Source organism: Scyliorhinus torazame, chromosome 21, assembly GCF_047496885.1.
Source record: "Scyliorhinus torazame isolate Kashiwa2021f chromosome 21, sScyTor2.1, whole genome shotgun sequence".
NCBI lineage: Eukaryota > Metazoa > Chordata > Chondrichthyes > Carcharhiniformes > Scyliorhinidae > Scyliorhinus > Scyliorhinus torazame.
In genome coordinates, this window is record NC_092727.1 from 659879 (window position 1) to 684207 (window position 24329).

The following is a 24329-nucleotide window of genomic DNA, read 5'->3' on the forward strand; positions in this document are numbered from 1 at the left end:
GGTAATGTTCGAGGCAAAGACTATAGTGGCGGATCACGGGGGCAGATACGTGATGGTGAGTGGCAAACTACAGGGAGAGATGGTGGTTTTGGTAAATGTGTATGCCCCGAACTGGGATGATGCCAATTTTATGAGGCGAATGCTAGGACGCATTCCGGACCTAGAGACGGGAAAGCTGATAATGGGGGGAGACTTTAACACGGTGTTGGAACCAGGGCTGGATAGGTCGAAGTCCAGGACTGGGAGGAGGCCGGCAGCAGCCAAGGTGCTTAAAGATTTTATGGAGCAGATGGGAGGGGTGGACCCATGGAGATTCAGTAGACCTAGGAGTAAGGAGTTCTCGTTTTTCTCCAATGTCCATAAAGTCTATTCGCGCATAGACTTTTTTGTGCTGGGTAGGGCATTGATCCCGAAGGTGAGGGGAACGGAATATACGGCTATAGTCATTTCGGATCATGCCCCACACTGGGTGGACTTGGAGATAGGGGAGGAAGCAGGAGGGCGCCCACCCTGGAGAATGGACATGGGACTAATGGCGGATGAGGGGGTGTGTCTAAGGGTGAGGGGATGTATTGAAAAGTATTTGGAACTCAATGACAATGGGGAGGTCCAGGTGGGAGTGGTCTGGGAGGCGTTGAAGGCGGTGGTTAGGGGGGAGCTGATATCAATAAGGGCACATAAAGGGAAGCAGGAGAGTAAGGAACGGGAGCGGTTGCTGCAAGAACTTTTGAGGGTGGACAGACAATATGCGGAAGCACCGGAGGAGGGATTGTACAGGGAAAGGCAAAGGCTGCATGTGGAATTTGACTTGCTGACTACAGGCACTGCAGAGACACAATGGAGGAAGGCACAGGGTGTACAGTATGAATATGGGGAGAAGGCGAGCAGATTGCTGGCACACCAATTGAGGAAAAGGGGAGCAGCGAGGGAGATAGGGGGAGTGAGGGACGAGGAAGGAGAGATGGAGCAGGGAGCGGAGAGAGTGAATGAAGTGTTCAAGACATTTTATAAAAAATTATATGAAGCTCAACCCCCGGATGGGAGGGAGAGAATGATGGACTTTTTGGATCGGCTGGAAATTCCCAAGGTGAAAGAGCAGGAAAGGGTGGGACTGGGAGCACAGATCGAGGTAGAAGAAGTGGTGAAAGGAATTAGGAATATGCAGACGGGAAAGGCCCCGGGACCGGACGGATTCCCAGTTGAATTCTACAGAAAATATTTGGACTTGCTCGCCCCGGTACTGACGAGGACCTTTAACGAGGCAAAGGAAAGGGGACAACTGCCCCCGACTATGTCTGAAGCAACGATATCGCTTCTCTTAAAGAAGGAAAAGGACCCGCTACAATGCGGGTCCTACAGACCAATTTCCCTCCTAAATGTGGATGCCAAGGTCCTGGCCAAGGTAATGGCAATGAGAATAGAGAAATGTGTCCCGGGGGTGGTTCACGAGGACCAAACTGGGTTTGTGAAGGGGAGACAGCTGAACACGAATATACGGAGGCTGTTAGGGGTAATGATGATGGCCCCACCAGAGGGTGAAACGGAGATAGTAGTGGCGATGGATGCCGAGAAAGCATTCGATAGAGTGGAATGGGATTATTTGTGGGAGGTGTTGAGGAGATTTGGTTTTGGAGAGGGGTATGTTAGATGGGTGCAGCTATTGTATAGGGCCCCAGTGGCGAGCATGGTCACGAATGGACGGGGATCTGCATATTTTCGGCTCCATAGAGGGACAAGGCAGGGATGTCCTCTGTCCCCATTACTGTTTGCACTGGCGATTGAGCCCCTGGCGATAGCGCTGAGGGGTTCCAAGAGATGGAGGGGAGTACTTAGGAGAGGAGAGGAACACCGGGTATCTTTGTATGCGGATGATTTGCTACTATATGTGGCGGATCCGGCGGAGGGGATGCCAGAAATAATGCGGATACTTGGGGAGTTTGGGGATTTCTCAGGGTATAAATTGAACATGGGGAAGAGTGAGCTGTTTGTGGTGCATCCAGGGGAGCAGAGTAGAGAAATAGAGGACCTACCGTTGAGGAAGGTAACAAGAGACTTTCGTTACCTGGGGATCCAGATAGCTAAGAATTGGGGCACATTGCACAGGCTAAATTTAACGTGGTTGGTGGAACAGATGGAGGATGATTTCAAGAGATGGGATATGGTAGCCCTGTCAATGGCAGGGAGGGTACAGGCGGTTAAGATGGTGGTCCTCCCGAGATTCCTCTTTGTGTTTCAGTGCCTCCCGGTGGTGATCACGAAGGCTTTTTTTAAAAGGATAGAAAAGAGCATCATGGGTTTTGTTTGGGCCGGGAAGACTCCGAGAGTGAGGAAGGGATTCTTACAGCGCAGTAGGGATAGGGGGGGGGCTGGCACTACCGAGCCTAAGTGAGTACTATTGGGCCGCTAATATTTCAATGGTGAGTAAGTGGATGGGAGAGGAGGAGGGAGCGGCGTGGAAGAGATGAGAGAGGGCGTCCTGTCGGGGGACTAGCCTGCAGGCTATGGTGACAGCCCCATTGCCGTTCTCACCGAGGAACTATACCACGAGTCCGGTGGTGGTAGCTACACTGAAGATTTGGGGACAGTGGAGACGACATAGGGGAAAGACTGGAGCATTGGGGGGGTCCCCGATAAGAAACAACCATAGGTTTGCCCCGGGGGGAATGGATGGGGGATATGGAATGTGGCAAAGAGCAGGAATAACGCAACTGAAAGATCTATTTGTGGATGGGAAGTTCGCGAGTCTGGGAGCGCTGACCGAGAAATACGGGTTGCCCCAAGGGAATGCATTCAGGTATATGCAATTGAGGGCTTTTGCGAGGCAACAGGTGAGGGAATTTCCGCAGCTCCCGACACAAGAGGTGCAGGACAGAGTGATCTCAAAGAAATGGGTGGGGGATGGTAAGGTGTCAGATATATATAGGGAAATGAGGGACGAAGGGGAGACTATGGTGGATGAACTAAAAGGGAAATGGGAAGAAGAGCTAGGGGAGGAGATCGAGGAGGGGCTGTGGGCAGATGCCCTAAGCAGGGTAAACTCGTCGTCCTCGTGTGCCAGGCTAAGCCTAATTCAGTTTAAGGTATTACACAGGGCACATATGACTGGAACACGGATCAGTAAATTTTTTGGGGTGGAGGATAGGTGTGCGAGGTGCTCGAGAAGCCCAGCGAATCATACCCATATGTTTTGGTCATGCCTGGCACTACAGGGGTTTTGGATGGGGGTGACAAAGGCGCTTTCAAAAGTAGTAGGAGTCCGGGTCGAACCAAGCTGGGGGTTGGCTATATTTGGGGTTGCACAAGAGCCGGGAGTGCAGGAGGCGAAAGAGGCCGATGTTTTGGCCTTTGCGTCCCTAGTAGCCCGGCGCAGGATATTGTTAATGTGGAAAGAAGCCAGGCCCCCGGGGGTGGAGACCTGGATAAATGACATGGCGGGGTTCATAAAGCTAGAGCGGATTAAGTTCGTCCTAAGGGGGTCGGCTCAAGGGTTCACCAGGCGGTGGCAACCGTTCGTCGAATATCTTGCGGATAGATAGATGGGGGGGAAAAAAGAAGGCAGCAGCAGCGGCCCAGGATTTGGGGGGAGGGATGGGGGGGGGGGGGGGGGGGCGGGGGGGGGTGTAGCTTGTGACAAGGCAGTTGCCAATTAGGGCTAGTTTTCATTTTTGTTATTTAATATTTATTTTTTGTTTTTTGTTTATATAAAATAGGTCATTGTTATCTGTGTTGTTATAATGTTGTGTAAAGGATGCACAATGTACTGTGTTGGTTGACCAAAAATTTTCAATAAAATATTTATTAAAAAAAAAAGGTTAACTTGAGTTCATCGAATAAACATTGTTTTGCTTAAAAAATACTTTTCCATTTCTGCTGTACCACCTGCAGAGTGGGCCGTGTGCTCCCCATACCACACAATCTATTAACAGTTGTGGGTCAGGTGAACTCCATGATACACTTTGGGGTTCTCTAATCCCTGGCCCATAACAGTGAGAAAAGTAACAAGTTAAAAATGTGGGAGCCAACCCACCCAGTATTGACTGGACAAAATTACTGCAGGCGATCTCCTTTCAAATTGGCAAGTTATCCAAGCCTGCGTTAATCAAACGAGGATCATTCATTTGAAAACCAGGGATGTGGGTATCGGTAGCAGGACCAGCATTTATTGCCCATCCCTAATTTCCCTTGAAGATGGGCGTTGCCTTCCTGAAACATTATCCATGTGCAGGAACACCCACTTCACAAGAGGTAAAGTTACTTGGAGTGTGACTTTGTGTCAGTTTTGCAGTAGGTGAGCATCTGAATAATGTAGCGATGAAATAAAGATACGCGTGCACGGCCCCATCGAGCCTGCTCCATTCAATACAATGATGGCTGATCTATGACCTTACCTGCCACTCTCCGTATCCCTTGATTCATAATCGGAATGTGCTTTTAAGCAGAAGAGTGCTTGCCTGGACAGTGTTTTCCTAGGTTTTGTATTTTCAGAGGAGAAAGCAACTTCACCGGCACCAAATGCACCTTGGGAACTGGTTTTATGGACGTCGGTTCGATTAGCTAACAACTGGTGGGCAGGCCAGGAACAGTGTTCTGCCTGACAACAGTCAGAGATTGGTTCTTGCCAGGTGTTTTTTTTTTTTGGAGAGAACCTGCCAGAAGCCTCTAGACCCTGGAAGGACGAGGAGCTGTGCCTTACCTCCTCTCTGCTGCCAGTTGCAGGGGAGATTCCTCCTTTCTCTGTGCGTCTGCAGTGAAGATCATTACAAACTGGAGGCCTAACCTCGAGAAAGACCTTCAGGGCGCGCGACAACGCAGAATCGCTGAGCAGAAACAGATAGCCAAGTTCCACCTGCATGAGTACGGCCTCAACCGGGACCTTGGATTCATGTCTCATAACATTCACCCCCCACCATCTGGCCTGGGCTTGCGAAATCCTACCAACTGGCCTGGCTTGAGACAATTCACACCTCTTTAACCTGGGATTATCCCTCTCTCCAGTCTCACCGTCTGGACCTGTAAAGACTTAATTATCTGCAAAGACTCTCATTCAAAGTATCACCTGGCATCATTGACTTTGTCTTTATATGTGTTTATGGAACCCACCTCTTCATTCACCTGAGGAAGGAGCTGCGCTCCGAAAGCTAGTAATTCCAAATAAACCTGTTGGACTTTAACCTGGTGTTGTAAGACTTCTTACTGTGCTCACCACAGTCCAACATTGGACCCCAGTCCAAGCTTCACATTGAGAAAGAAACTAACTGGAAGACAGCCACCTGAATCAGAGATCTTTATCCATTTCTTTTATTATGTTTTCTTTACCTCTCAGCCACTCTTTTCCCTCTGTGTTGTTTGACTATCTGTGTGTGCATAGAGAGTGGGGGGTAGTTGGAAAGGGGTCTAGGGTAGTCAGTTTTTTTTTTGGACTATTTAATTGTAATTACTGTTAACAATAAAAAATTATTTGTGTTTTTTTTACAAACCCAGTAACTGGTCAATTTAACTCACGGGTATTAATACAAAATCTAATTTTATCTGTGTTGCAACTCTGGGTGAAGTGGGGCTGGAATTGACCGTGCACTAGCCCAGGGATTGTGACTTGTTTGGGGACATTATCCAGGGATCTTTGGAATGGTAGATAGCAATGATTTGAGGTGCAATATATATTAGAGGCACCAGGTTTGTAATAGCATAACAGGCTGACTTTAGAAGCTGCAAAGGCCTTTCTTCAGGTGGAGAACTTGTCTTTGATTTATTTACAATGGCTTTGAGAAGACAAGTTAATTGAATTGGAAGTGAATTAAAAGTAGAGTGCCGGTTAAAGCTAAGAAGGCAGAGATATATGATATAGTAGTTGAGTCTGTTAGAAACACACAAGAGTCGCCGAGCAAGTGGTTGGTAGTGTAGCATCAAAAACATTTTCTGGTGGGGAAACAGATTTGGAGAGAATTCAGTTGCAGATCGAAATAAGGAATCTTGATGTGGAAATGGAAGGATTAGCAAGGGTAGAAAGAGAAAACGAGGGGGAGAGAATATCAACCTAAAAGGTTGGAATTAAAGACAGAAGTTGAGGAATGTCAAAAGGGAGGAGCAGTCTGAATCCTAGTGGGGATATGTCTGAATATGTACAGGCCTTACCAAAATTCGAGGGAAAGGATTTAGAGGCATTCTTCATGACATTTGAGAAAATAACAACTCAAATGGAGGGTTGAAGGAAAAGTGGACATTATCCATGCAAAGTAAAATCACAGATGATATAAAGGCTTGCGGGAATGTGTCGTAAGGAAGATGTAAGGCAATTCCAGGAATTTTGGACATACCTAGTGAGTGGGAAAGAACATGGCAGATGGAATATAATGTAAAATGAAAGATAATCTATGGGAGGAGGATCAGATGTGCAGAGTAAATTAATGTAGAAGTGCAAAGAAACCTGGGTGTCCTTGTCCATACATCACTGAAAACTAACCAATAAATATAAAAGCACATTACTGCGGATGCTGGAATCTGAAACCAATCTTTGACAAAGAGTCATCGGACTCGAAACGTCAGCTCTTTTCTCTCCCTACAGATGCTGCCAGACCTGCTAAGATTTTCCAGCATTTTCACTGAAAGGAACCTGCAGGTGCAGCAAGCTATTAGGAAACCTAGTTGTATGTTAGTCTTCAACGTAAGAGGATTTGTGTATCGGAGGAGTGAAGTCTTGCTTCAATTGTATAGAAGCTTAGTTAGACCGCACCTGGAGTACTATGATCAGTTTTGCTCCCCCTACCTCAAAGAATATTATTCTTGCCGTCGAGGGAGTGTAAAGTTCACCAGACGGGACAGTCTTATGAAGAGAGTTTGGGGAAACTGGGCCTGTAATCTCTAGAGTTTGGACGATTGAGAGGTGCTCTCATTGAAATCTACAAAATACTTTGATGGACAGACAGGGTAGATGCGGGTAAGATGCTTTCCTTGGTTGGGACGTCTAGAACCATGGGCACAATTTCAAAATGAGGGGGAAGCCCCTTAGGACGGAGATGAGGAGAAATGTCTTTACTCGGAGGGTTGTCAATCTTTGGAATTCTCTACCCCAGAGGCTGAGGACGCTCAGTCATTGAGTATGTTTAAAGTAGGGATTGATAGATTTCTGATTAACAATAATGTAGAGTTATGAGGATAATGTGGGTAAAATTGAAATGTCCCATCAGCCATGATCATATCGAATGACGGAGCAGGCGCGACAGGTTGAATGGCCTATTCCTGTTCCCATGTTCCTGGGAATCACAGGCAATTAACGAGCAATTTATTGCAAGGGAATAAGAGTGTAAGAGTAAGGAAGTCTTGCTGTTCACATATAGATCTTTGTGATGCCATAGCTGGAATACTCTTGTTTTTAGTGGGGGTGCATTTAAAGCTCATTATACATATTCATCGAATGCGGGCATTGTCCCACGCAGAGAGATTGCGTAGAATGAGCCTATGTTCTTTGAATTTGAAGAGAAGTGATCTCAGTAAAATGTATAAAATTCTTAAAGCGCTAAATTCTGAGAGACAGATTGATTCCCCAACCCCCCCAGCTGGTGAGTCTGGGGTGGGGAGGTCACAATCTCAGAATAAGGGGTCAGCCATTTCGGACTGAGACTAAGAGACACTTTCTCACTCAAGGTTTGTGGTCTTTGGAATTACTCCCGAGGCTTGTGGATCCTGTCATTTTGCCTATTTAAACCCGAGTTGGACAGGTTATAAACAGCCCGCTCAGGAAATCGAGGGGTGTGGGAAATTGGAGTTGAGGCCAAAGGTCAGTCCTGGGCAGGGATGATTTTACTGTACAAAGAGAGAATGTGTGGCATATCCAATGGAAGCAGATCTGGGGTGAAGGGTGCGGTCTATATAATGTCTGCAAGTGGGTGTTAGCTATGCTGTGATTGGATTGTCATGATGTGAATTGTTCTGTTACAGGCAAGGAGGAAGCAATTTGAACAAGGACCTGTCACCTGATAAGCATGACAAGAAGAACTCTGAGAAATCTCCTCTGTACGAGTTTGATCCAACAGGTAAGACACAGCTGGGGGCTCAAGCCCACTTTCTGCTCCCAACCTTCCAATGATTGGAGACTGATCATCAACTAGTGAATAGTTTGATTGTGATAATGTCTTCATTTCTGTCTCATTCCCTGAGATTAATGTTGATAATTTTACTGTAAGGTGTGGCTACAGGCTATCTGAAAGCTTGTCCTCCGCAGATTCAAGTGTAATTGACACTGCCGTTGGCTTCAGCAATGAGAGGCTGAATGCTCACTCTCACTTCCCACCATCCATTTCCTCAATCTTCATTTCTCTGACATTCGGTCTAGAAGTTGGACCAAGAAGTGATTCTAGTTTCCCGGCTTGATCAGTGTTTCCCATTGAAGAGCTCCCAGTTCTGCTAATAGTTGATGCTGAAGCCACCTCAAAGGTTATTACAGAAAATAAATGTTCATGGTGATGGTGGCCACATATTGGCAGGGATTGGCAATTGGCCAGCTATCAGGAACAGTTGGTTGGATGTGACGAGTGGTGTCCCAATTTATATAAATGACTTGGATGAAGGATTGAAGGTATTGTTGCCAAATTTGCTGATGACACGGAGAAAGGTAGGAAATTAAATTCTGAAAAGGATGTAAGGAGGCTACAAAAAGACACAGAGGTTAAGTGAATGGGCAAAAATCTGGCAAATGGATTTTGTGGGCAAATGTGAAATTGTCCATTTTGACATGAAAAAATAAGAGAAGCATTTTCTCTCACTGCCAAGAGATTGCAGGGCTCTGAGATGCAGAGGGATCTGGGTGTCCGAGTCCATGAATCACAAAAGGCTGGTGTAAAGGTACAGCACGTAATTAGGAAAACTAATAAATGTTGTTGTTTATTGTGAGAGGATTGATTGCAAAAGTAGGGAGGTTATGCTTTAGTTGTACAGGACATTGGTGAGACCACATCTGGAGCACTGTGTACAGCATTCATCTCTTATTTAAGGAAAGATATAAGTGCATTAGAAGCAGCTCAGAAAGGTTTACTAGACTAATACCCGGAATGGGCGGGTTGTCTTGAGAGGAACGGTTGGGCAGGTTGGTTTGTATCCACTGGGGTTTAGAAGATCTAAAAGACGACTTGATTAAACCATGTAAGATCCTGAGGGGTGTTGACAGGGTGGATGTGGAGAGGATGTTTCCTCTTGTGGGAGAATCTAGAACTAGGAGTCACTGTTTAAAATTAAGGGGTTACCCATATAAAATGGAGATGAGGCAATTTCTTTTGAGGGTTCTGAGTCTTTGAAACTCTCTTCCTGAAAAAGTAATGGAATCAGAGTCTTTGAATATTTTTAAGGCAGAGGTAGATAGATTCTTGGTAAGCGAGGAGGTGAAAGGTTATTGGGGGGTCGGCAGGAATGCGGGGTTTAAGATACAATCAGATCAACCACGATCTTATTAAATGACGGAGCAGGCTTGAGGAGGGAAATGCCTTACTCCTGTTCATTTGTTCATATGTCCAGGGTATTGTATCATTCTTAGTCGGTTGTATATATACAACCGTTCTGTCTGTAGTGTTATGGGAGCGGTGTTTTCAGAACCCCAAAATGTATAATGGAGTTCAACCAACCTCCTCCTTTAATGGATTGTTAGCTTTTGAAGCACACGGCTTGTTCCCCAGGTGTGGTATTCCAATTATGGATACGTGGTTTTTGAAACAAAACAATGTTCATTCCATGAACTCAAATTATCCTTTTAAATAAAGATTGGATCTCTTAACACCCCTTACTTCAAAGATAACCCCAAAAGACTATAACACTAAATAATCCTTCAAACTGTTCTTTTAAATATCCAAAGACTTCACCTTCAAAACAGACATTCAATATATTTATAGTCTTTGGATTTGCAGACATCCACAGGCCAGTTCTGTGTTTTCTTCCTGCAGCTCTCAGCAAGCCACACAGACACTCCCAGCTTTCTCCTCACACTGGCTTTCTCCTTTCAAGCAGCTCACAGCAAACCAGCCAGGCACTTTTCAAGCTGCTGTCTCAAACTGGCTTTCTCCTTTCAAGCAGCTCACAGCAAACCAACCAGGCACTTTTCAGCTGCTCTCTCAAAACTGAAACCAAAAGCAGAAGTGAGCTCAGCTCCCCCACTGTGACATCACTTCAGTAATATGATCAGCTTCATTTCTTAAAGGTACATTTCTTAAACATCCAGTTCTTAAAGGCACTCTCACATGACACCTCCCCTCAAGAAAAAAAACAAACCCATCAACTTCAAGATGGTTTCATTTTTAACCTTGCACCATCAATTAAGAAATGCATACAGTAAAAATACGTTTTTGTTTAAAAAAAAACAACACTCGCAAACAGGCATAATAATATAGTCCATTTTTCCCGTTCTTCCTCCAACCGAAAACCTTCTCGATTGACAGTCTCTTTGAACAAGAAAGTCTCTGCACGATCCATCCATTCCTCTACTCCTCGGCATTTCTCTTTATAATCACATACTTTAGTTCAATCTGACCACAGAGCCCCTAGCAATTCTCCAATACAGGAGCATTGGTGATCACAGCTTTCAGGCCGTCAAATGCCTGTTGAAAGTTCCCTGTCCATTGAAATGTTTTACGTTTCTTCAGCAATTCCATCAGTGGAGCAACCAGGCTACAAATCTTTTGCACAAAGGTTCGATCAAATTCATTGTTGCTAAGAGATCGCATTATTTCCCTTCGTCTTGAGGTATCGGAAACTCCGCAAGGAAAGTGATTCAGGCTTCTCCAAATTCACTTTCGGCTAGGTTCAACACCAAACCCGCCTCCTGAAGTCGATCGAAGAACTCCAAACGATGTTTTAAATGTTCTTTCCATGTCTGGAAGTTGGAAATAAAAGCAGATTGTCCCATTTTCTCAATGCAATCCTTCAAACGTGGGATAGGGTAAGAGTCCGTTCTTGTAACTGCATTCACCTTTCTATAGTCCACACACTGTTGCGTATCGTCTGGTTTAGGTACCATCACTATGGGTGAGCTCCATTGGCTGCAACCCTCTTGAATTATGCCATTTTTAAGCATGCTCTCAATCTCTCTGTTAACCTGTGCCAATTTTAAAGGATTAAGTTTATATGGATGTTGTTTGATAGGAACAGCATTTCCCACATCTACATCATGTATAGCCATTTTAGTACTTCCCAATTTATCTCCACAAACTTGCCCATGTGATATCAATAACTCTTTCAGGTCAGTTTGTTTTTCCTCTGGAAGGTAACTCAACAATTCATCCCAATTTTTAAGAACATCCTCATTTTCTAATTTAATTTGAGGTATGTCAAATTCACATTCATCTGGATTTGGTTCGTCACTTTGAGTTAGAATCATTAAAACCTCCTTTTTCTCTCCTTCCCTTTCAAAGTATCTTTTAAGCATATTCACATGACACACTCGGTGAGTTTTCCTTCTATCTGGTGTTTTCAACCACATTCACCTCACTTAATTTCCTTTCAATCTGATACGGCCCACAAAACCTAGCTTTTACAGGCTCACCTACCACTGGTAACAACACTAAAATGTTATCCCCACTGACAAAACTACGAACTTTGGATTTCTTGTCCGCTACCCGTTTCATTTTGTGCAACTTTCAAATGTTGTCTAGCCAATTCACCTGCTCTATTTAATCGTTCGCAAAAATTTGACACGTAATCCAATAGTGTAATTTCCGATTTCTCACCCACCAATTTTTCCTTAATCAATTTAAGTAGTCCTCTTACCTCATGACCAAAAATTAGTTCAAAAGGACTAAATTTGGTAGACTCATTAGGTGCATCCCTAATTGCAAACAATATGAATGGGATTCCTTTATCCCAATCCGCTGGATAATCTTGGCAATAAACCCTCAACATTGTCTTTAATGTCTGATGCCACCTTTCTAACGCTCCCTGCGATTCTGGATGGTCCGCAGTTGATTTAAATTGTTTTATTCCTAAGCTATCCATAACTTCTTTGAATAACGTTGAGATAAAATTTGATCCTTGATCCGATTGAATTTCTGTGGGTAGTCCATATCTGGTAAAGAATTTAAGTAACTCCTCCACAATCCTTTTAGCTGTAATATTACGTACTGGAATGGCCTCTGGAAACCTAGTAGACACATCCATTCTCGTCAAAAGATATTGATTCCCACTTTTTGTTTTGGGAAGCGGTCCTACACAATCAATTAGGACCCTCGTAAAAGGTTCCTCAAATGCTGGAATGGGCATCAAGGGCGCTGGATTTATCTCTGCTTGAGGTTTCCCTATCACTTGACATGTGTGACATGATTGACAAAATTTAACTACATCTTTATGTAGTCCAGGCCAATAAAAATGTTTCTGGATTTTAGCTTGAGTTTTCCTTATTTCCAAATGACCTCCCACTGGTACCTCATGTGCAACTCGCAACACCTCCTTTCTATACCCTACCAGCAATACTACTTGATGAACTTCTGCCCACTTTTCATCCGCCTGCATATGTACAGGTCTCCATTTTCTCATCAAGACATCACTTTTACGACAATACCACTCTGGTATACACTCAGATTCCTCTTCCGTATATGCTTTCTGATATATCCGTTTTATTTCTACATCTTTCTGTTGTAACTCCGCCAATTTTCCTGAACTAAAAATATCCACCTCATCCTCCACCTGTTCTTGTTCTTTTTCAACCATCTGATCAAAAATCGTTTCTGATAATTGCACTTCAACTTCATCTTCACTCTTTGATTTCTCCTCTTGTCTTAACCTGTGACTTTGCGACCTTGTTACTACACAATCCAGAGAAATCCCAGGATATTTATCCTTCAACCCTTCAGTTGTCTGATTTTCCAATGGCTTATCAACCACAGTAGGCATCACTCCCACCTGCGATCCAGCTATATCATTACCCAAGATAAACTGTATTCCTGGACAAGATAGTTTCTCTATTACTCCTACTACCACTTCACCACTCTTCACTGGACTTTCCAACCTTACCTTTTCTAATGGAACGCTACTCCTCTCACCCTGAATTCCACATATCCCCACCTTTTCTGGCAACATTCTTCCCAAACTACATAATTCCTCATCTCTTACCATTAAAGATTGACTAGCCCCTGTATCTCTTAAAATTGTGACTTCTTTACCTGCTCCTCTTGATACACATGAGTAAACTTTACCCACACAAGTAAATTCTTTAAAGACATCTGGCACCTTCTTAACAATTACTTCTTGAACAGGCTGTACAATCGGTTGCACCTCCTTCGCTTCCCTTGGGCTTTCCTTTACCACTAACAAACCCCAGTGTCTTATCCTGTTTTACCACAGCACCCTGCCCAGTGCTTTTGTTCAACCACCAACACTGTGACTTTACATGGCCTAATTTATTACAGTGAAAACATCTGAAACTTTTCATTTCTTTTCCACCCTCCTGGAATTCCTTTTTAATCTGAGGGTCAGCTTTCTTAATAATATCTCTTTATTGTCTCCCATCAAATCACCTTTACCTTTACCATTTGAGTATTTCTCATGTCCCCAGTTTCTATCCCCCAAAAAACAGACATGAGGTTACATTCAATATATTTATAGTCTTTGGATTTGCAGACATCCACAGGCCAGTTCTGTGTTTTCTTCCTGCAGCTCTCAGCAAGCCACACAGACACTCCCAGCTTTCTCCTCACACTGGCTTTCTCCTTTCAAGCAGCTCACAGCAAACCAGCCAGGCACTTTTCAAGCTGCTGTCTCAAACTGGCTTTCTCCTTTCAAGCAGCTCCCAGCAAACCAGCCAGGCACTTTTCAGCTGCTCTCTCTCAAAACTGAAACCAAAAGCAGAAGTGAGCTCAGCTCCCCACCCCCCCCACTGTGACATCACTTCAGTAATATGATCAGCTTCATTTCTTAAAGGTACATTTCTTAAACATCCAGTTCTTAAAGGCACTCTCACATGACAGTAGGACACTTGAAAGCTTGGTGTCTAAGAGAGAACCAGCCACTGATTGGATCCTGTTCCCAGGGATCTAGATCCAGCCAGAATCTCTGTGCAGAGGTGAGATGGAGATGCACCTGGACATTGACAGAATCACACTCCCTCACCATGCACTACCCCTCCTTTAACCAAGGAAAACAACCCAGTCCACCGTGATGTGGAATTGATAAGACACTCTATTGTTGTGATGTGGAATGGTGGGAATGTCGTCAGGGTCAGACATGCTGACCATTATTAAGAAAGCTGACCCTCAGCTGAAAGGGCTGATTTGCAGCGACAGTAACTTTGCCCCTGGCCTGTTTGGCCCTGATATTATTTCCATTCCTTTAGCTTCCTGATTGTGATTGAGTCACCATTCTACATTGTAACATGACTAATGGAATTCAGCTGCAAGTTTCAATTGGACATCACTTGGGGCACTGTTGCACAGAGCTTCCTAAGGTGGAGCTAACCTAACAAGATGTGCTGAGGAAAGAGACATGTGTGGAGCTGAATCGCCCCATCAATTTGACCCTTGAGCAGGACGAAATGTGCAAATCTTTTTTTCTGACAGTTAGGCTGTGTTTTACACATGTCACTAAAGTATCAGGAATGTTACCTGAACAATTTGAGATGTGACTACTTTAAAGATGATAAGATCAACATGCCCTGAGTGTTGAAGTATTGTTGCCTTTTGGACTGCAGATTATTCTGTTTTACTCCGTGTTTAATTGGGGCTTGTCTGAGCTGCTGCTGTCACTGTACCCAATCGCTGCATTCATTCTCCAGAATTCCCAGCACTTCACAGTTAAATTCCTCTGCCAGGCCTGTCGATAGCAACAATATAACTCTGAAATGTAGAATTGTAGATATATTGATTTATAAACATTTGGCAATTTAGGGGTTAAAACCTGGGTTAGAGTGTGTTTGACCGCAGTAGGCAGGTTTTAAAATAATCTTGTTTTCAAGTTCAGAAAGCTTTCAGGAACCAAAGGTGAAATTGACCATCGTAAAAGCCTGGGCTAATGCACTGTCGTTTGACTTGGGCGTGTCCCTGGGGAGTTGATGTGTTTTCAATTTGGGGAGATTTTGAGACATTTTGAGAGAGTTTTTTGAGTGGAGTTCTGATATGGCAATCCTTTAGACCACAAGTAAGATCTTTTGCTTTCACAGTAGGATAGTTAAAAAAGAATAATATGTATTTAAAGCAGAGCAGACTTGTCTGAGGACAAGGGGAAAGCTGAAACAAAGCAGTTGAAACAGCTTTTTGAAGACATCCAGCCAGAGTCTGCAGGGGTTCTAACAGGAGCTAAACTGTTCTGGAAAGCAAGTATTGCTCTGTGCCATTGGGATGTAGGATGGGTTAAGAGCTGTATTTTTTTTTTCTGTTTAATTGGGAATAGACATAGTAATTAAGAGTATTTAATTTACTGCATTTAGTATTGTTTCGGAGATAGTTACATAGAATATAGAACAGTACAGGCCCTTCGGCCCACGATGTTGTGCCGACCAATTATCCTAATCTAAGATCAACCTAACCTCCACCCCTTCAATTTACTGCTGTCCATGTGCCTGTCTAGGAGTCGCTTAAATGTCCCCAATGACTCTGACTCCACCACCTCTGTTTCAGTGCGTTCCACTCACCCACCACTCTCTGTGTAAAGAACCTACCTCTGACATCTCCCCTGTACCTTCCACCAATCACCTTAAAATTATGTCCGCTCATGACAGCCATTTCTGCCCTGGGGAAAGTTGTAAGCTGTTTTTGAGTGCGATGTTAGAGTTTAATGTGTTATTTATTTGAAAATACCAAATCCCAATGTCTTTGTGCAGTCTTACAAAATGCACAAAAGTATTGGGATTTTGGTCCAGCAGCCAGCCACTGTTGGGACTGGCCTGGGATTGTAATACACCTGTAATCAGGTGTTGGCCATGTCATATTGTGAGTTATGCTATTGCTCACTTAGCCATTTCAGTACAAAGGTACCTACCCAATATTTGCTGGGCAGGGTCGGTGGATGGTGAAGAACGGGGGGATTGGGTAATTATCTCTGCTGTTGTAAATAGACATCCACTTATGAACAACGTGGCGAGAATTTGGTGAAAATAGTTTTCTCCTGATTTTTCTCACTATCTTCTGCATTCTAACTTCTCCCTCAGTCTCTTGACTGCCCCTCTCCCCTCAGTCTCTTGCGACCCCCTCTCCTCTGGGTCTCTCGCGACCTCCCCTCGCCCTGTGGGTCTCTCGAGACCCCCTCGCTCTCTGGGTCTCACATGCCCCCCCCCTCTTGGGGGCCACGCTCTCTCGTGCGCTCTCTCGTGCGCTCTCTCGTGCGCTCTCTCGTGCGCTCTCTCTCGTGCGCGCTCTCTCGTGCGCGCTCTCTCGTGCGCGCTCTCTCGTGCGCGCTCTCTCGTGCGTGCTCTCTTGTGCACGCTCTCTCGCGCGCTCTCTCGCTCTCTCTCTCTCGCGCGCGCTCTCTCGCGCGCTCTCTCACTCCCACCACAGTCTGGCTTTCATTCCTTTGATGTATGAATATTTCAGGAAGTTGCTCAGATGGTTCATTTGTTTTCTCTCTATCGTTTTACCCAGGCCTGGTTCAACGCTGTGTCATAATCCAGAGAGATGAGAATGGATTTGGCCTGACGGTCAGTGGCGATAATCCTGTGTTTGTCCAGTCTGTCAAAGAGGGTAATTCTAACTTCACACTTCACAATTTTCTCTGTTGTTATTGCAATGTGAATCTCTGACTAATTTAGATGTTTCCCCCTTAATCTGTACAATTACATTTGGAAATTTCAGTAAACTAATTTTCTGAAGCAGGTTTAGTACGAATGAGGATTGAGAATGTTTGCTACTTGATTTGCACTCGCGCTGTCCTAACTCCTCATGTGTTGGTTTGATAGATGGGGCAGCCGTGCGCGCAGGAGTGCAGCAGGGCGACAGAATCATTAAGGTGAGGCTTGCCGGTCTTCGCGTCACATCATCTGAAACATTTCAATATCTTGCTGTAATTATTCACTTTGCCTATTATTCTCTTAAACATTTGGTCCACCTTATTTCAGGAGCAGTAACTCGCCACATAATCAGCTTAACTCCTCATGTACTATTGGACTACCTCAAACACCAGGGCCTCGCATTCAATTTAGTTAGAAGCCTCGCTCTTTCTCCCTTCTCTCTCTCACTCACTCCCTTTCTCTGTCTCTCTATCTCCCTTTCCCCTCCCTCTTTGGTCTCACTCACCCACCTTCACCCTCACTCCCCCCACCTTCGCTCCCCCTTCACCCTATTTCTAATAATAATCTTTATTGTCACAAGTAGGCTTGCATTAACACTGCAGTGAAGTTACTGTGAAAATCCCCTAGTCGCCACATTCCGGCACCTGTTCGGGTACAGAGAGGGAGAATTCAGAATGTCCAATTCGCCTAACAGCACGACTTTCGGGACTTGTGGGAGGAAACCGGAGCACCCGGAGGAAACCCACGCAGACACGGGGAGAACGTGCAGACTCCGCGCAGACAGTGACCCAGCGGGGAATCGAACCCAGGACCCTGGAGCTGTGAACCAACAGTGCTAACCACTGTGCTACCGTGCCACCCAAGCCCCGCCCCCCCCAACCGTCACCCTCTTTCCCCCACACCTTTGCCCTCTTTTTCCCCCCCACCCTTCACCCTCTTCCCCCTTCGCCCACTCTCCCCAACATTTGTGGTTATTTCATGCCCTAAGACGTTTTATTTCTGTAGCCAATCCCGTACGCAGTTTACAAACAAACATTTGAATTAGGAGAAGGAGTTGGTTCATTCAGTCTTTGTGCTTCCGCCCACATTCACTGAGATCCGGTCTAGTCTGATCATGGCTCCAGTTCCACAATCCGCTAAACCCTGATAACCACTGACTCTCGTTAGTTAAAAATCATTCTACTTCTGCTTTAGAAATACTCAATGATCCTGTCTCCACTGCTCTCTGGGGAAGAGAGTTCCAATGGGCCTCAGATAAAGAAATTCTCTCATCTTCATCTTAAATGGGTAAACCCTTATTTTTAAACTGTGCTCCCTGGTTCAAGGCTCTCCCCTCAGTGAAACTTCCTTTCAATATCCACCCTGTCAAATCCCTATAGGATCTTGTACGTTTCTACAAGATCACCTCTCATTCTTCTAAACTCCATTGAATACAGGCCCTGCCAGGGACGGCACGTGACGCAGTGGTTAGCACAGCTGCCTCATGGCGCCGTGGTCCCAGGTTCGATCCCGGCTCTGGGTCACTGTCTGTGTGGAGTTTGCATGTTCTCACCGTGTCTGCGTGGGTTTCACCCCCACAACCCAAAGATGTGCAGGGTAGGTGCATTGGCCACGCTAAATTTCCCTTAATTGGAAAAAAAAATTGGTTACTCTAAATTTATAAAAGTTGGAATACAGGCCCAGCCTGTGAAATGTTTAGAATTTCCAGTGCAGAAGTTTAGTCATAAAAGAATCCCTGCATCCCAGAACCTTCTCTGAACTCCTGCTGACATATTTCTATCCTTTCTTAAATAGGGAGTCCAACGCTGTACACCCTGTTGTCTAGATCTGGTACCACCCTGTAAAACCGCAGCTTTTGTTCTTGATCCTTGAGTGTATTCCAGCGTGGACTCGCCACTGCCATGTCTGATCCTCCTATCACATTCAGCATTCAAAGGCATTTTCCAGTCAGAATTCCTGGGCAATAGACAGGAGCAAAAATAAAGGCAGAAAATGCTGGAAATAATCAGCATCCTGTGGCTACATTTGTGGCGAGAGAAACAGAGTTAACGTTTCGTGTTGATGACCTGCTGAGTATTACTAGTATTTTCTCTGTTTTTAGTTTATTCTCCTTTCTATCAGGAAATGGAACCCTGGCTGATCATGCTCTCCTGAGTGAGTGAATGAATTTGATGCTTATTTGCAGATTATGGTCAGGTTATAGAGTCATAGAATAATACAGCACAGAAAAGTCCCTTTGGCCCATTGCCAGTGAGCCGAACGTCGGTAGTAGGGAAGTTGCTGGAGTCCATTATCAAGGATTTCATAGCCCAGCATTTGGAAAGCAGTGGTGTAATCAGACAAAGTCAGCATGGAATTACGAAAGGGAAATCCTGCTTCACAATTCTAGAATTCTTTGAAGATATAACTGGTAGAGTTGACCAGGGAGAACCGGTGGATGTGATTCATTTAGATTTTCAGAAGGCTTTCAACAAGGTCCAACAGCAGATTAATAGGTAAAGTTAAAGAGCATGGGATTACGGGTAATGTTTTGAGATGGATAGAAAGCTGGTTAGCAGACGGGAAGCAAAGAGTTGGAATAAATGGGTCTTTTTCCGATTGACAGGCAGTGACTAGTGGGGTACATGCTAGGTCCCCCACTCCCCACTGTTCACATTATATATTAATGATTTGGATGAGGGAACTTACATGTATTATCTCCAAATTTGCAGATGGTACAAAGTTGGGTGGGAGGGCGAGCTGTGAGGAGGATGCAGAGATGCTTCAGTGGGATTTAGACAGGCAGAGTGAGTGGGCAGATGCATGGCAGATGCAGTATAATGTGGATAAATGTGAGATAATCCACTTTGGTAGCAAAAATAGGCAGGCAGATTATTATTTGAATGAGTGTAAATTGAGAGAGGCGGATACTCAGCGAGACCTTGGTGTCCTCGTGTATCAGTTGCTGAAAGTAAGCGCGCAGGTATAAGGGGTAAACCTTGTAGGACTAGGAAGAGGAGAAATGTCTTCACCCAGAGAGCGGTGAATCTGTGGAATTTGTTACCACAAAAAGTAGTTGAGGCCAAAATGTTGTGAAATTTCAAGAAGGAATTAGATATAGCTCTTGGGGCTAAAGGGATCGAGGGGTATGGGGGGAAGGTGGGATCAGGGTATTGAACTTGATGATCAGCCATAATCATAATGAATGGGGGAGCAGGCTCGAAGGGCCGAATGGCCTCCTCCTGTTTCTATGTCTGGGCCGGTCAGAACCAACCACCGAACCATTCTAATCCCATTTTCCAGCACTTGGCCCACTTGTCTGCCCTGGGATCGCAGGCGCACATCTAAATACTTCTTCAATGTTCTGAGGGTCTCTGCCTCCACCCCCCTTTCAGGCAGCAAGTTCCAGACTCCCACCCCCCTCTGGGTAAATATCACCTCTAAACCCCCTGCCCCTTACCTTAAACCTATGCCTCCTGGTCATTGATCCCTCCACCAAGGTGGACATTTTTGTTCCTGTCTATCCTGTCTACTCTCTCTATGCCCCTCATAATTTTATACACCTCAATCATTTCTTTTAAAAAAAATAAATTTTGAATACCCAATTTTGTTTTTCCAATTAAGGGGCAATTCAGCGTGGCCAATCCACCTACCCTGCACATCTTTGGGTTGTGGGGGCGAAACCCACGCAGGCACGGGGAGAATGTGCAAACTCCACACGGACAGTGACCCAGGGCAGGAATTCGAACCCGCGTCCTCAGCGCCGCAGTCCCAGTGCTATACACTGTGCCACATGCCACCATACATCTCAATCATGTCCCCCCTCAGTCTCCTCTGCTCCAAGGAAAACAATCCTAGTCTATCCAATCTCTCTTCGGAACTAAAACTCTCCAGCCCAGGAAACATCCTGATAAATCTCCCCTGCACCCTTTCCAGTGGCTATCACATCCCTCCTATAATGTGGATTCCAGAACTGCTCACAATACTCTAGCTGTGGCCTAAGCAACATTGTGTACAGTTCCAGCATAAGCTCCCTGCTATGAAACTCTGTGTCTCGGTTAATAAAGGCAAGTATACCATATGTCTTCTTAACCACTGTATCCACCTGCTCTGCTACCTTAAGGGACGGGTGTACATGCACACCAAGCTCCCTCTGATCCTCGGTGCTTCCCAGGGTCCTGCCGTTTATCATGTATTCCCCGGCCTTGTGTGTCCTGCCCAAGTGTATCACCCCACATTTATCCGGATTTAATTCCATTTGCCACTGATCAGCCCATCTGACCAGCCCGTTCATATTCTCCTGTAATCGAAGGCACCCTCCTCGCTATTTACCACCCCACCAATTTTTGGATCATCCGCAAACTCTGATAACCCTCCTGCATTCAGATCAAAATCACTGATATAAACCACAAACAGCAAGGGCCCCAACACTGATCCCTGCGAGACCCCACTGGACACAGGCTTCCAGTCAGAAAAACACTCCTCGATCATCACCCTCTGCTTCCTGTCACTCAGCCAATTTTGGATCCATTTGCCCAAATTTCCTTGGATCCCATGAGCTCTTACCTTTGTTATCAGAATCCCATGTGGGACATTGTCCAAAGTCTTGCTGAAGTCCAAGTCCACTACGTCAAATACATTTCCCTCATCTACTTACCTGGCCACCTCTTCGCAAAATTCAATCAAGTTGGTCAGACATAACCATCCCTTAACAAAACCATGCTGACTGTTCCTGATTAATTCCCGCCTTTACAAATGCAGATTAATTCATTCTCTCAGAATTGTTTCCAATAGTTTCCCCACGACTGAGGTTAGATTGACCGGCCTGTAGTTTCCTGGTTTATCCCTTCCTCCCTTCTTGAATGAGGGTGCCACATTGACTATCCTCCAGTCCTCCGGCACCTCTCCAATGGCCAGAGAGGAATTGAAAATTATTGTTAGCACCCCTGCTATTTCCTCCCTTGCCTCACTCAACAGCCTGGGATACATTTCATTTGGCCCTGGAGATTTGCCTACTTTTAAGCCTTCCAGAGAACTCAGAATCTCCTCTCTGTTAATCTCTTTAATTTTATCACAGTCCTTCTCACTGATTTCTATACCCACATTGTCCCTCTCGTGAGTGAACACTGGCACAAAGTATTCATTTAGAACCCTGCCTACATCCCCTGGCTCCACACACTAATTGCCCCTGTGGTCCTGAATGGGCCCGACTCTTTCCCTTGTTATCCTTTTACCCTTAATGTACTTGTAAACAACTTAGGATTTTCCTTTATTTTATCTGTCAGTATCCTTTCATGTCCCCTTTTTGCCCTCCTAATTTCCTTTTTTTTCCCTCTTGCACATTCTATACGCCTTTAGGGCTTCCACTGTTTTGAGCGCTCAATATATGCCATAAGCTTCCTTTTTTCTCTGTATCCAATGCTGTGCATCCCTCAAAATCCAGGGGTCACTCGATTTGTGGGTCCCACCCTTTTTCTTCATTGGAACTGTACTCTCCCTATTTCCTTCTTGAAAGATTCCCACTGTTCCGTCACACATTTAGCTAAAAGTGTCCGCTCCCAGTCCACTCTGACCAAATCATATCTGATCTTATTGAAATCGGCCTACCCCCAGTATAGAACTTTGATTTCAGGCCCATCCTTGTCCTTTTCTATAACAATCAAGTCAAGAATTTATTTCCAGCAAATAGTGGAGATTATAATAAAGGTGCTTTTTCTGCAGGTTAATGGATCACTGGTGACTCACTCGAATCATGTGGAGGTGGTCCGATTAATTAAATGTAAGTAAACCACTGACCTGTAAAACATTTCTGCGAGACATGAGCATGCATTCCATTTTCTGTATAGTACACGCTATAACACACAGACATACAATAGCGTACACACTATAACACACAGTGAGATATACAATGGTGTACACACTAACTCAGTGAGATGTGCAATAGTGTACACACTAATACACACAGATGTACAATAGTGTACACACACATAGTGAGATATACAATAATGTACACACTATAACACTGAGATATGCAATAGTGTGCACACTATAACCACACCATGTTGTACAATTGGCAGATGAAGTTTAATCCGGACAAACGTGAGGTAATACATTTTGGAAGGTCTAATACAGATGGGAAATATACAGTAAATGGCAGAACCCTTAAGAGTATTGACAGGCAGAGGGATCTGGGTGTACAGGTCCACAGGTCACTGAAAGTGGCAACGCAGATGGAGGTGGTAGTGAAGAAGGCATATGGCATGCTTGCCTTCATCGGACAGGGCATTGAGTTTATAAATTGGCAAGTCATGCTGCAGCTTTATAGAACCTTAGTTTGGCCACACTTGGAGTATAGTGTTCAATTCTGGTCGCCACATCACCAGAAGATGTGGAGGCTTTGGAGAGGGTGCAGAAGAGATTTACCAGGATGTTGACTGGTCTGGAGGGCATTAGCTCTGAGGAGAGGTTGGAGAAACTTGGTTGTTTTCACTGGAATGACGCAGGTTGAGGGGCGACCTGATAGAGATCGACAAGATTGAGGGGCAGAAGCTTTTTCCCAGGGTGGGAGAGTCAGTTACTAGGGGGCATGGGTTTAAGGTGCGAGGGGCAAGGTTTTTTTAAATAAATGTTTTTTATTGGTTTTTTGAACAAAATATATTTACCGTTATGCACACAGAAAAAAAATATATAAACCATTACAGAGGGCAATACTCGAATTGGTCTGGTGCTGGTGTTGTCACTTGCTTCTCCCGAACAGATTTCGCTGCTGTTGTCGTCTCGCGCTCACCTCTGCTTCAGCCGCTCGTCCCGTCTTTCGCCTGGATTTTCCTTGCTCTCTGTTCCTGTAGATGCCAAGTTTGTTATCATTTCCCCTGCCCTTCCGGCTATCATTTCCCTGCCCCCCCCCCCCCCCCCCCCCCCCCCACTCCCTGGTTCTCCTCTATTGTTCCCTGTCTCTTCACTCTTTCCCTCCCCCCCCTTTCCTGTGGTTGGCCTTTCTTTCCTCTTAGGTTTAGCTGTCCCCCGCCCCTTCCCGGTCTATCTCTCCCTCTCATGCCTTGGCTCCTTTCCCCTGATTCGTGACTAGTGACTACCTGGCTATTTTTCTGCTTGTTCGTTGACCACAAACAGGTCCCGGAACAATTGGGTGAATGGCTCCCACGTTCTGTGGAAGCCGTCGTCTGACCCTCGGATGGTGAATTTGATTTTCTCCATGTGGAGAGATTCCGAGAGGTCGGACAGCCAGTCTGCAGCTTTGGGTGGTGCTGACCGCCAGCCAGTCTGCAGCTTTGGGTGGTGCTGCTGACCGCCAGCCAGTCTGCAGCTTTGGGCGGTGCTGCTGACCGCCAGCCAGTCTGCAGCTTTGGGTGCTGCTGACCGCCAGCCAGTCTGCAGCTTTGGGTGGTGCTGACCGCCAGCCAGTCTGCAGCTTTGGGTGGTGCTGCTGACCGGCAGCCAGTCTGCAGCTTTGGGTGGTGCTGACCGCCAGCCAGTCTGCAGCTTTGGGTGGTGCTGACCGCCAGCCAGTCTGCAGCTTTGGGCGGTGCTGCTGACCGCCAGCCGAACAGGATTCTCCGGCGGGCAATCAGGGAGGCAAAGGCAAGGGAGTCCGCCCTCCTCCCCAGGAATAGATCTGGCTGGTCTGAAACCCCGAAGACCGCCA

General features: G+C 45.4%; 1 protein-coding gene across 1 annotated transcript in view; it reads left to right on the forward strand.

Moving 5' to 3' along the window:
* The window catches only part of LOC140398724 (rho guanine nucleotide exchange factor 12-like), a 111449-nt gene that overhangs the window by 72134 nt on the left and 14986 nt on the right, over window positions 1-24329 (forward strand). The window contains exons 3-6 of the mRNA XM_072487739.1: window positions 7936-8030; window positions 16542-16640; window positions 16856-16905; window positions 22388-22445. Coding sequence (XP_072343840.1) covers window positions 7936-8030; window positions 16542-16640; window positions 16856-16905; window positions 22388-22445 — 302 coding nt within the window. The remainder of the gene's footprint in view (window positions 1-7935; window positions 8031-16541; window positions 16641-16855; window positions 16906-22387; window positions 22446-24329) is intronic.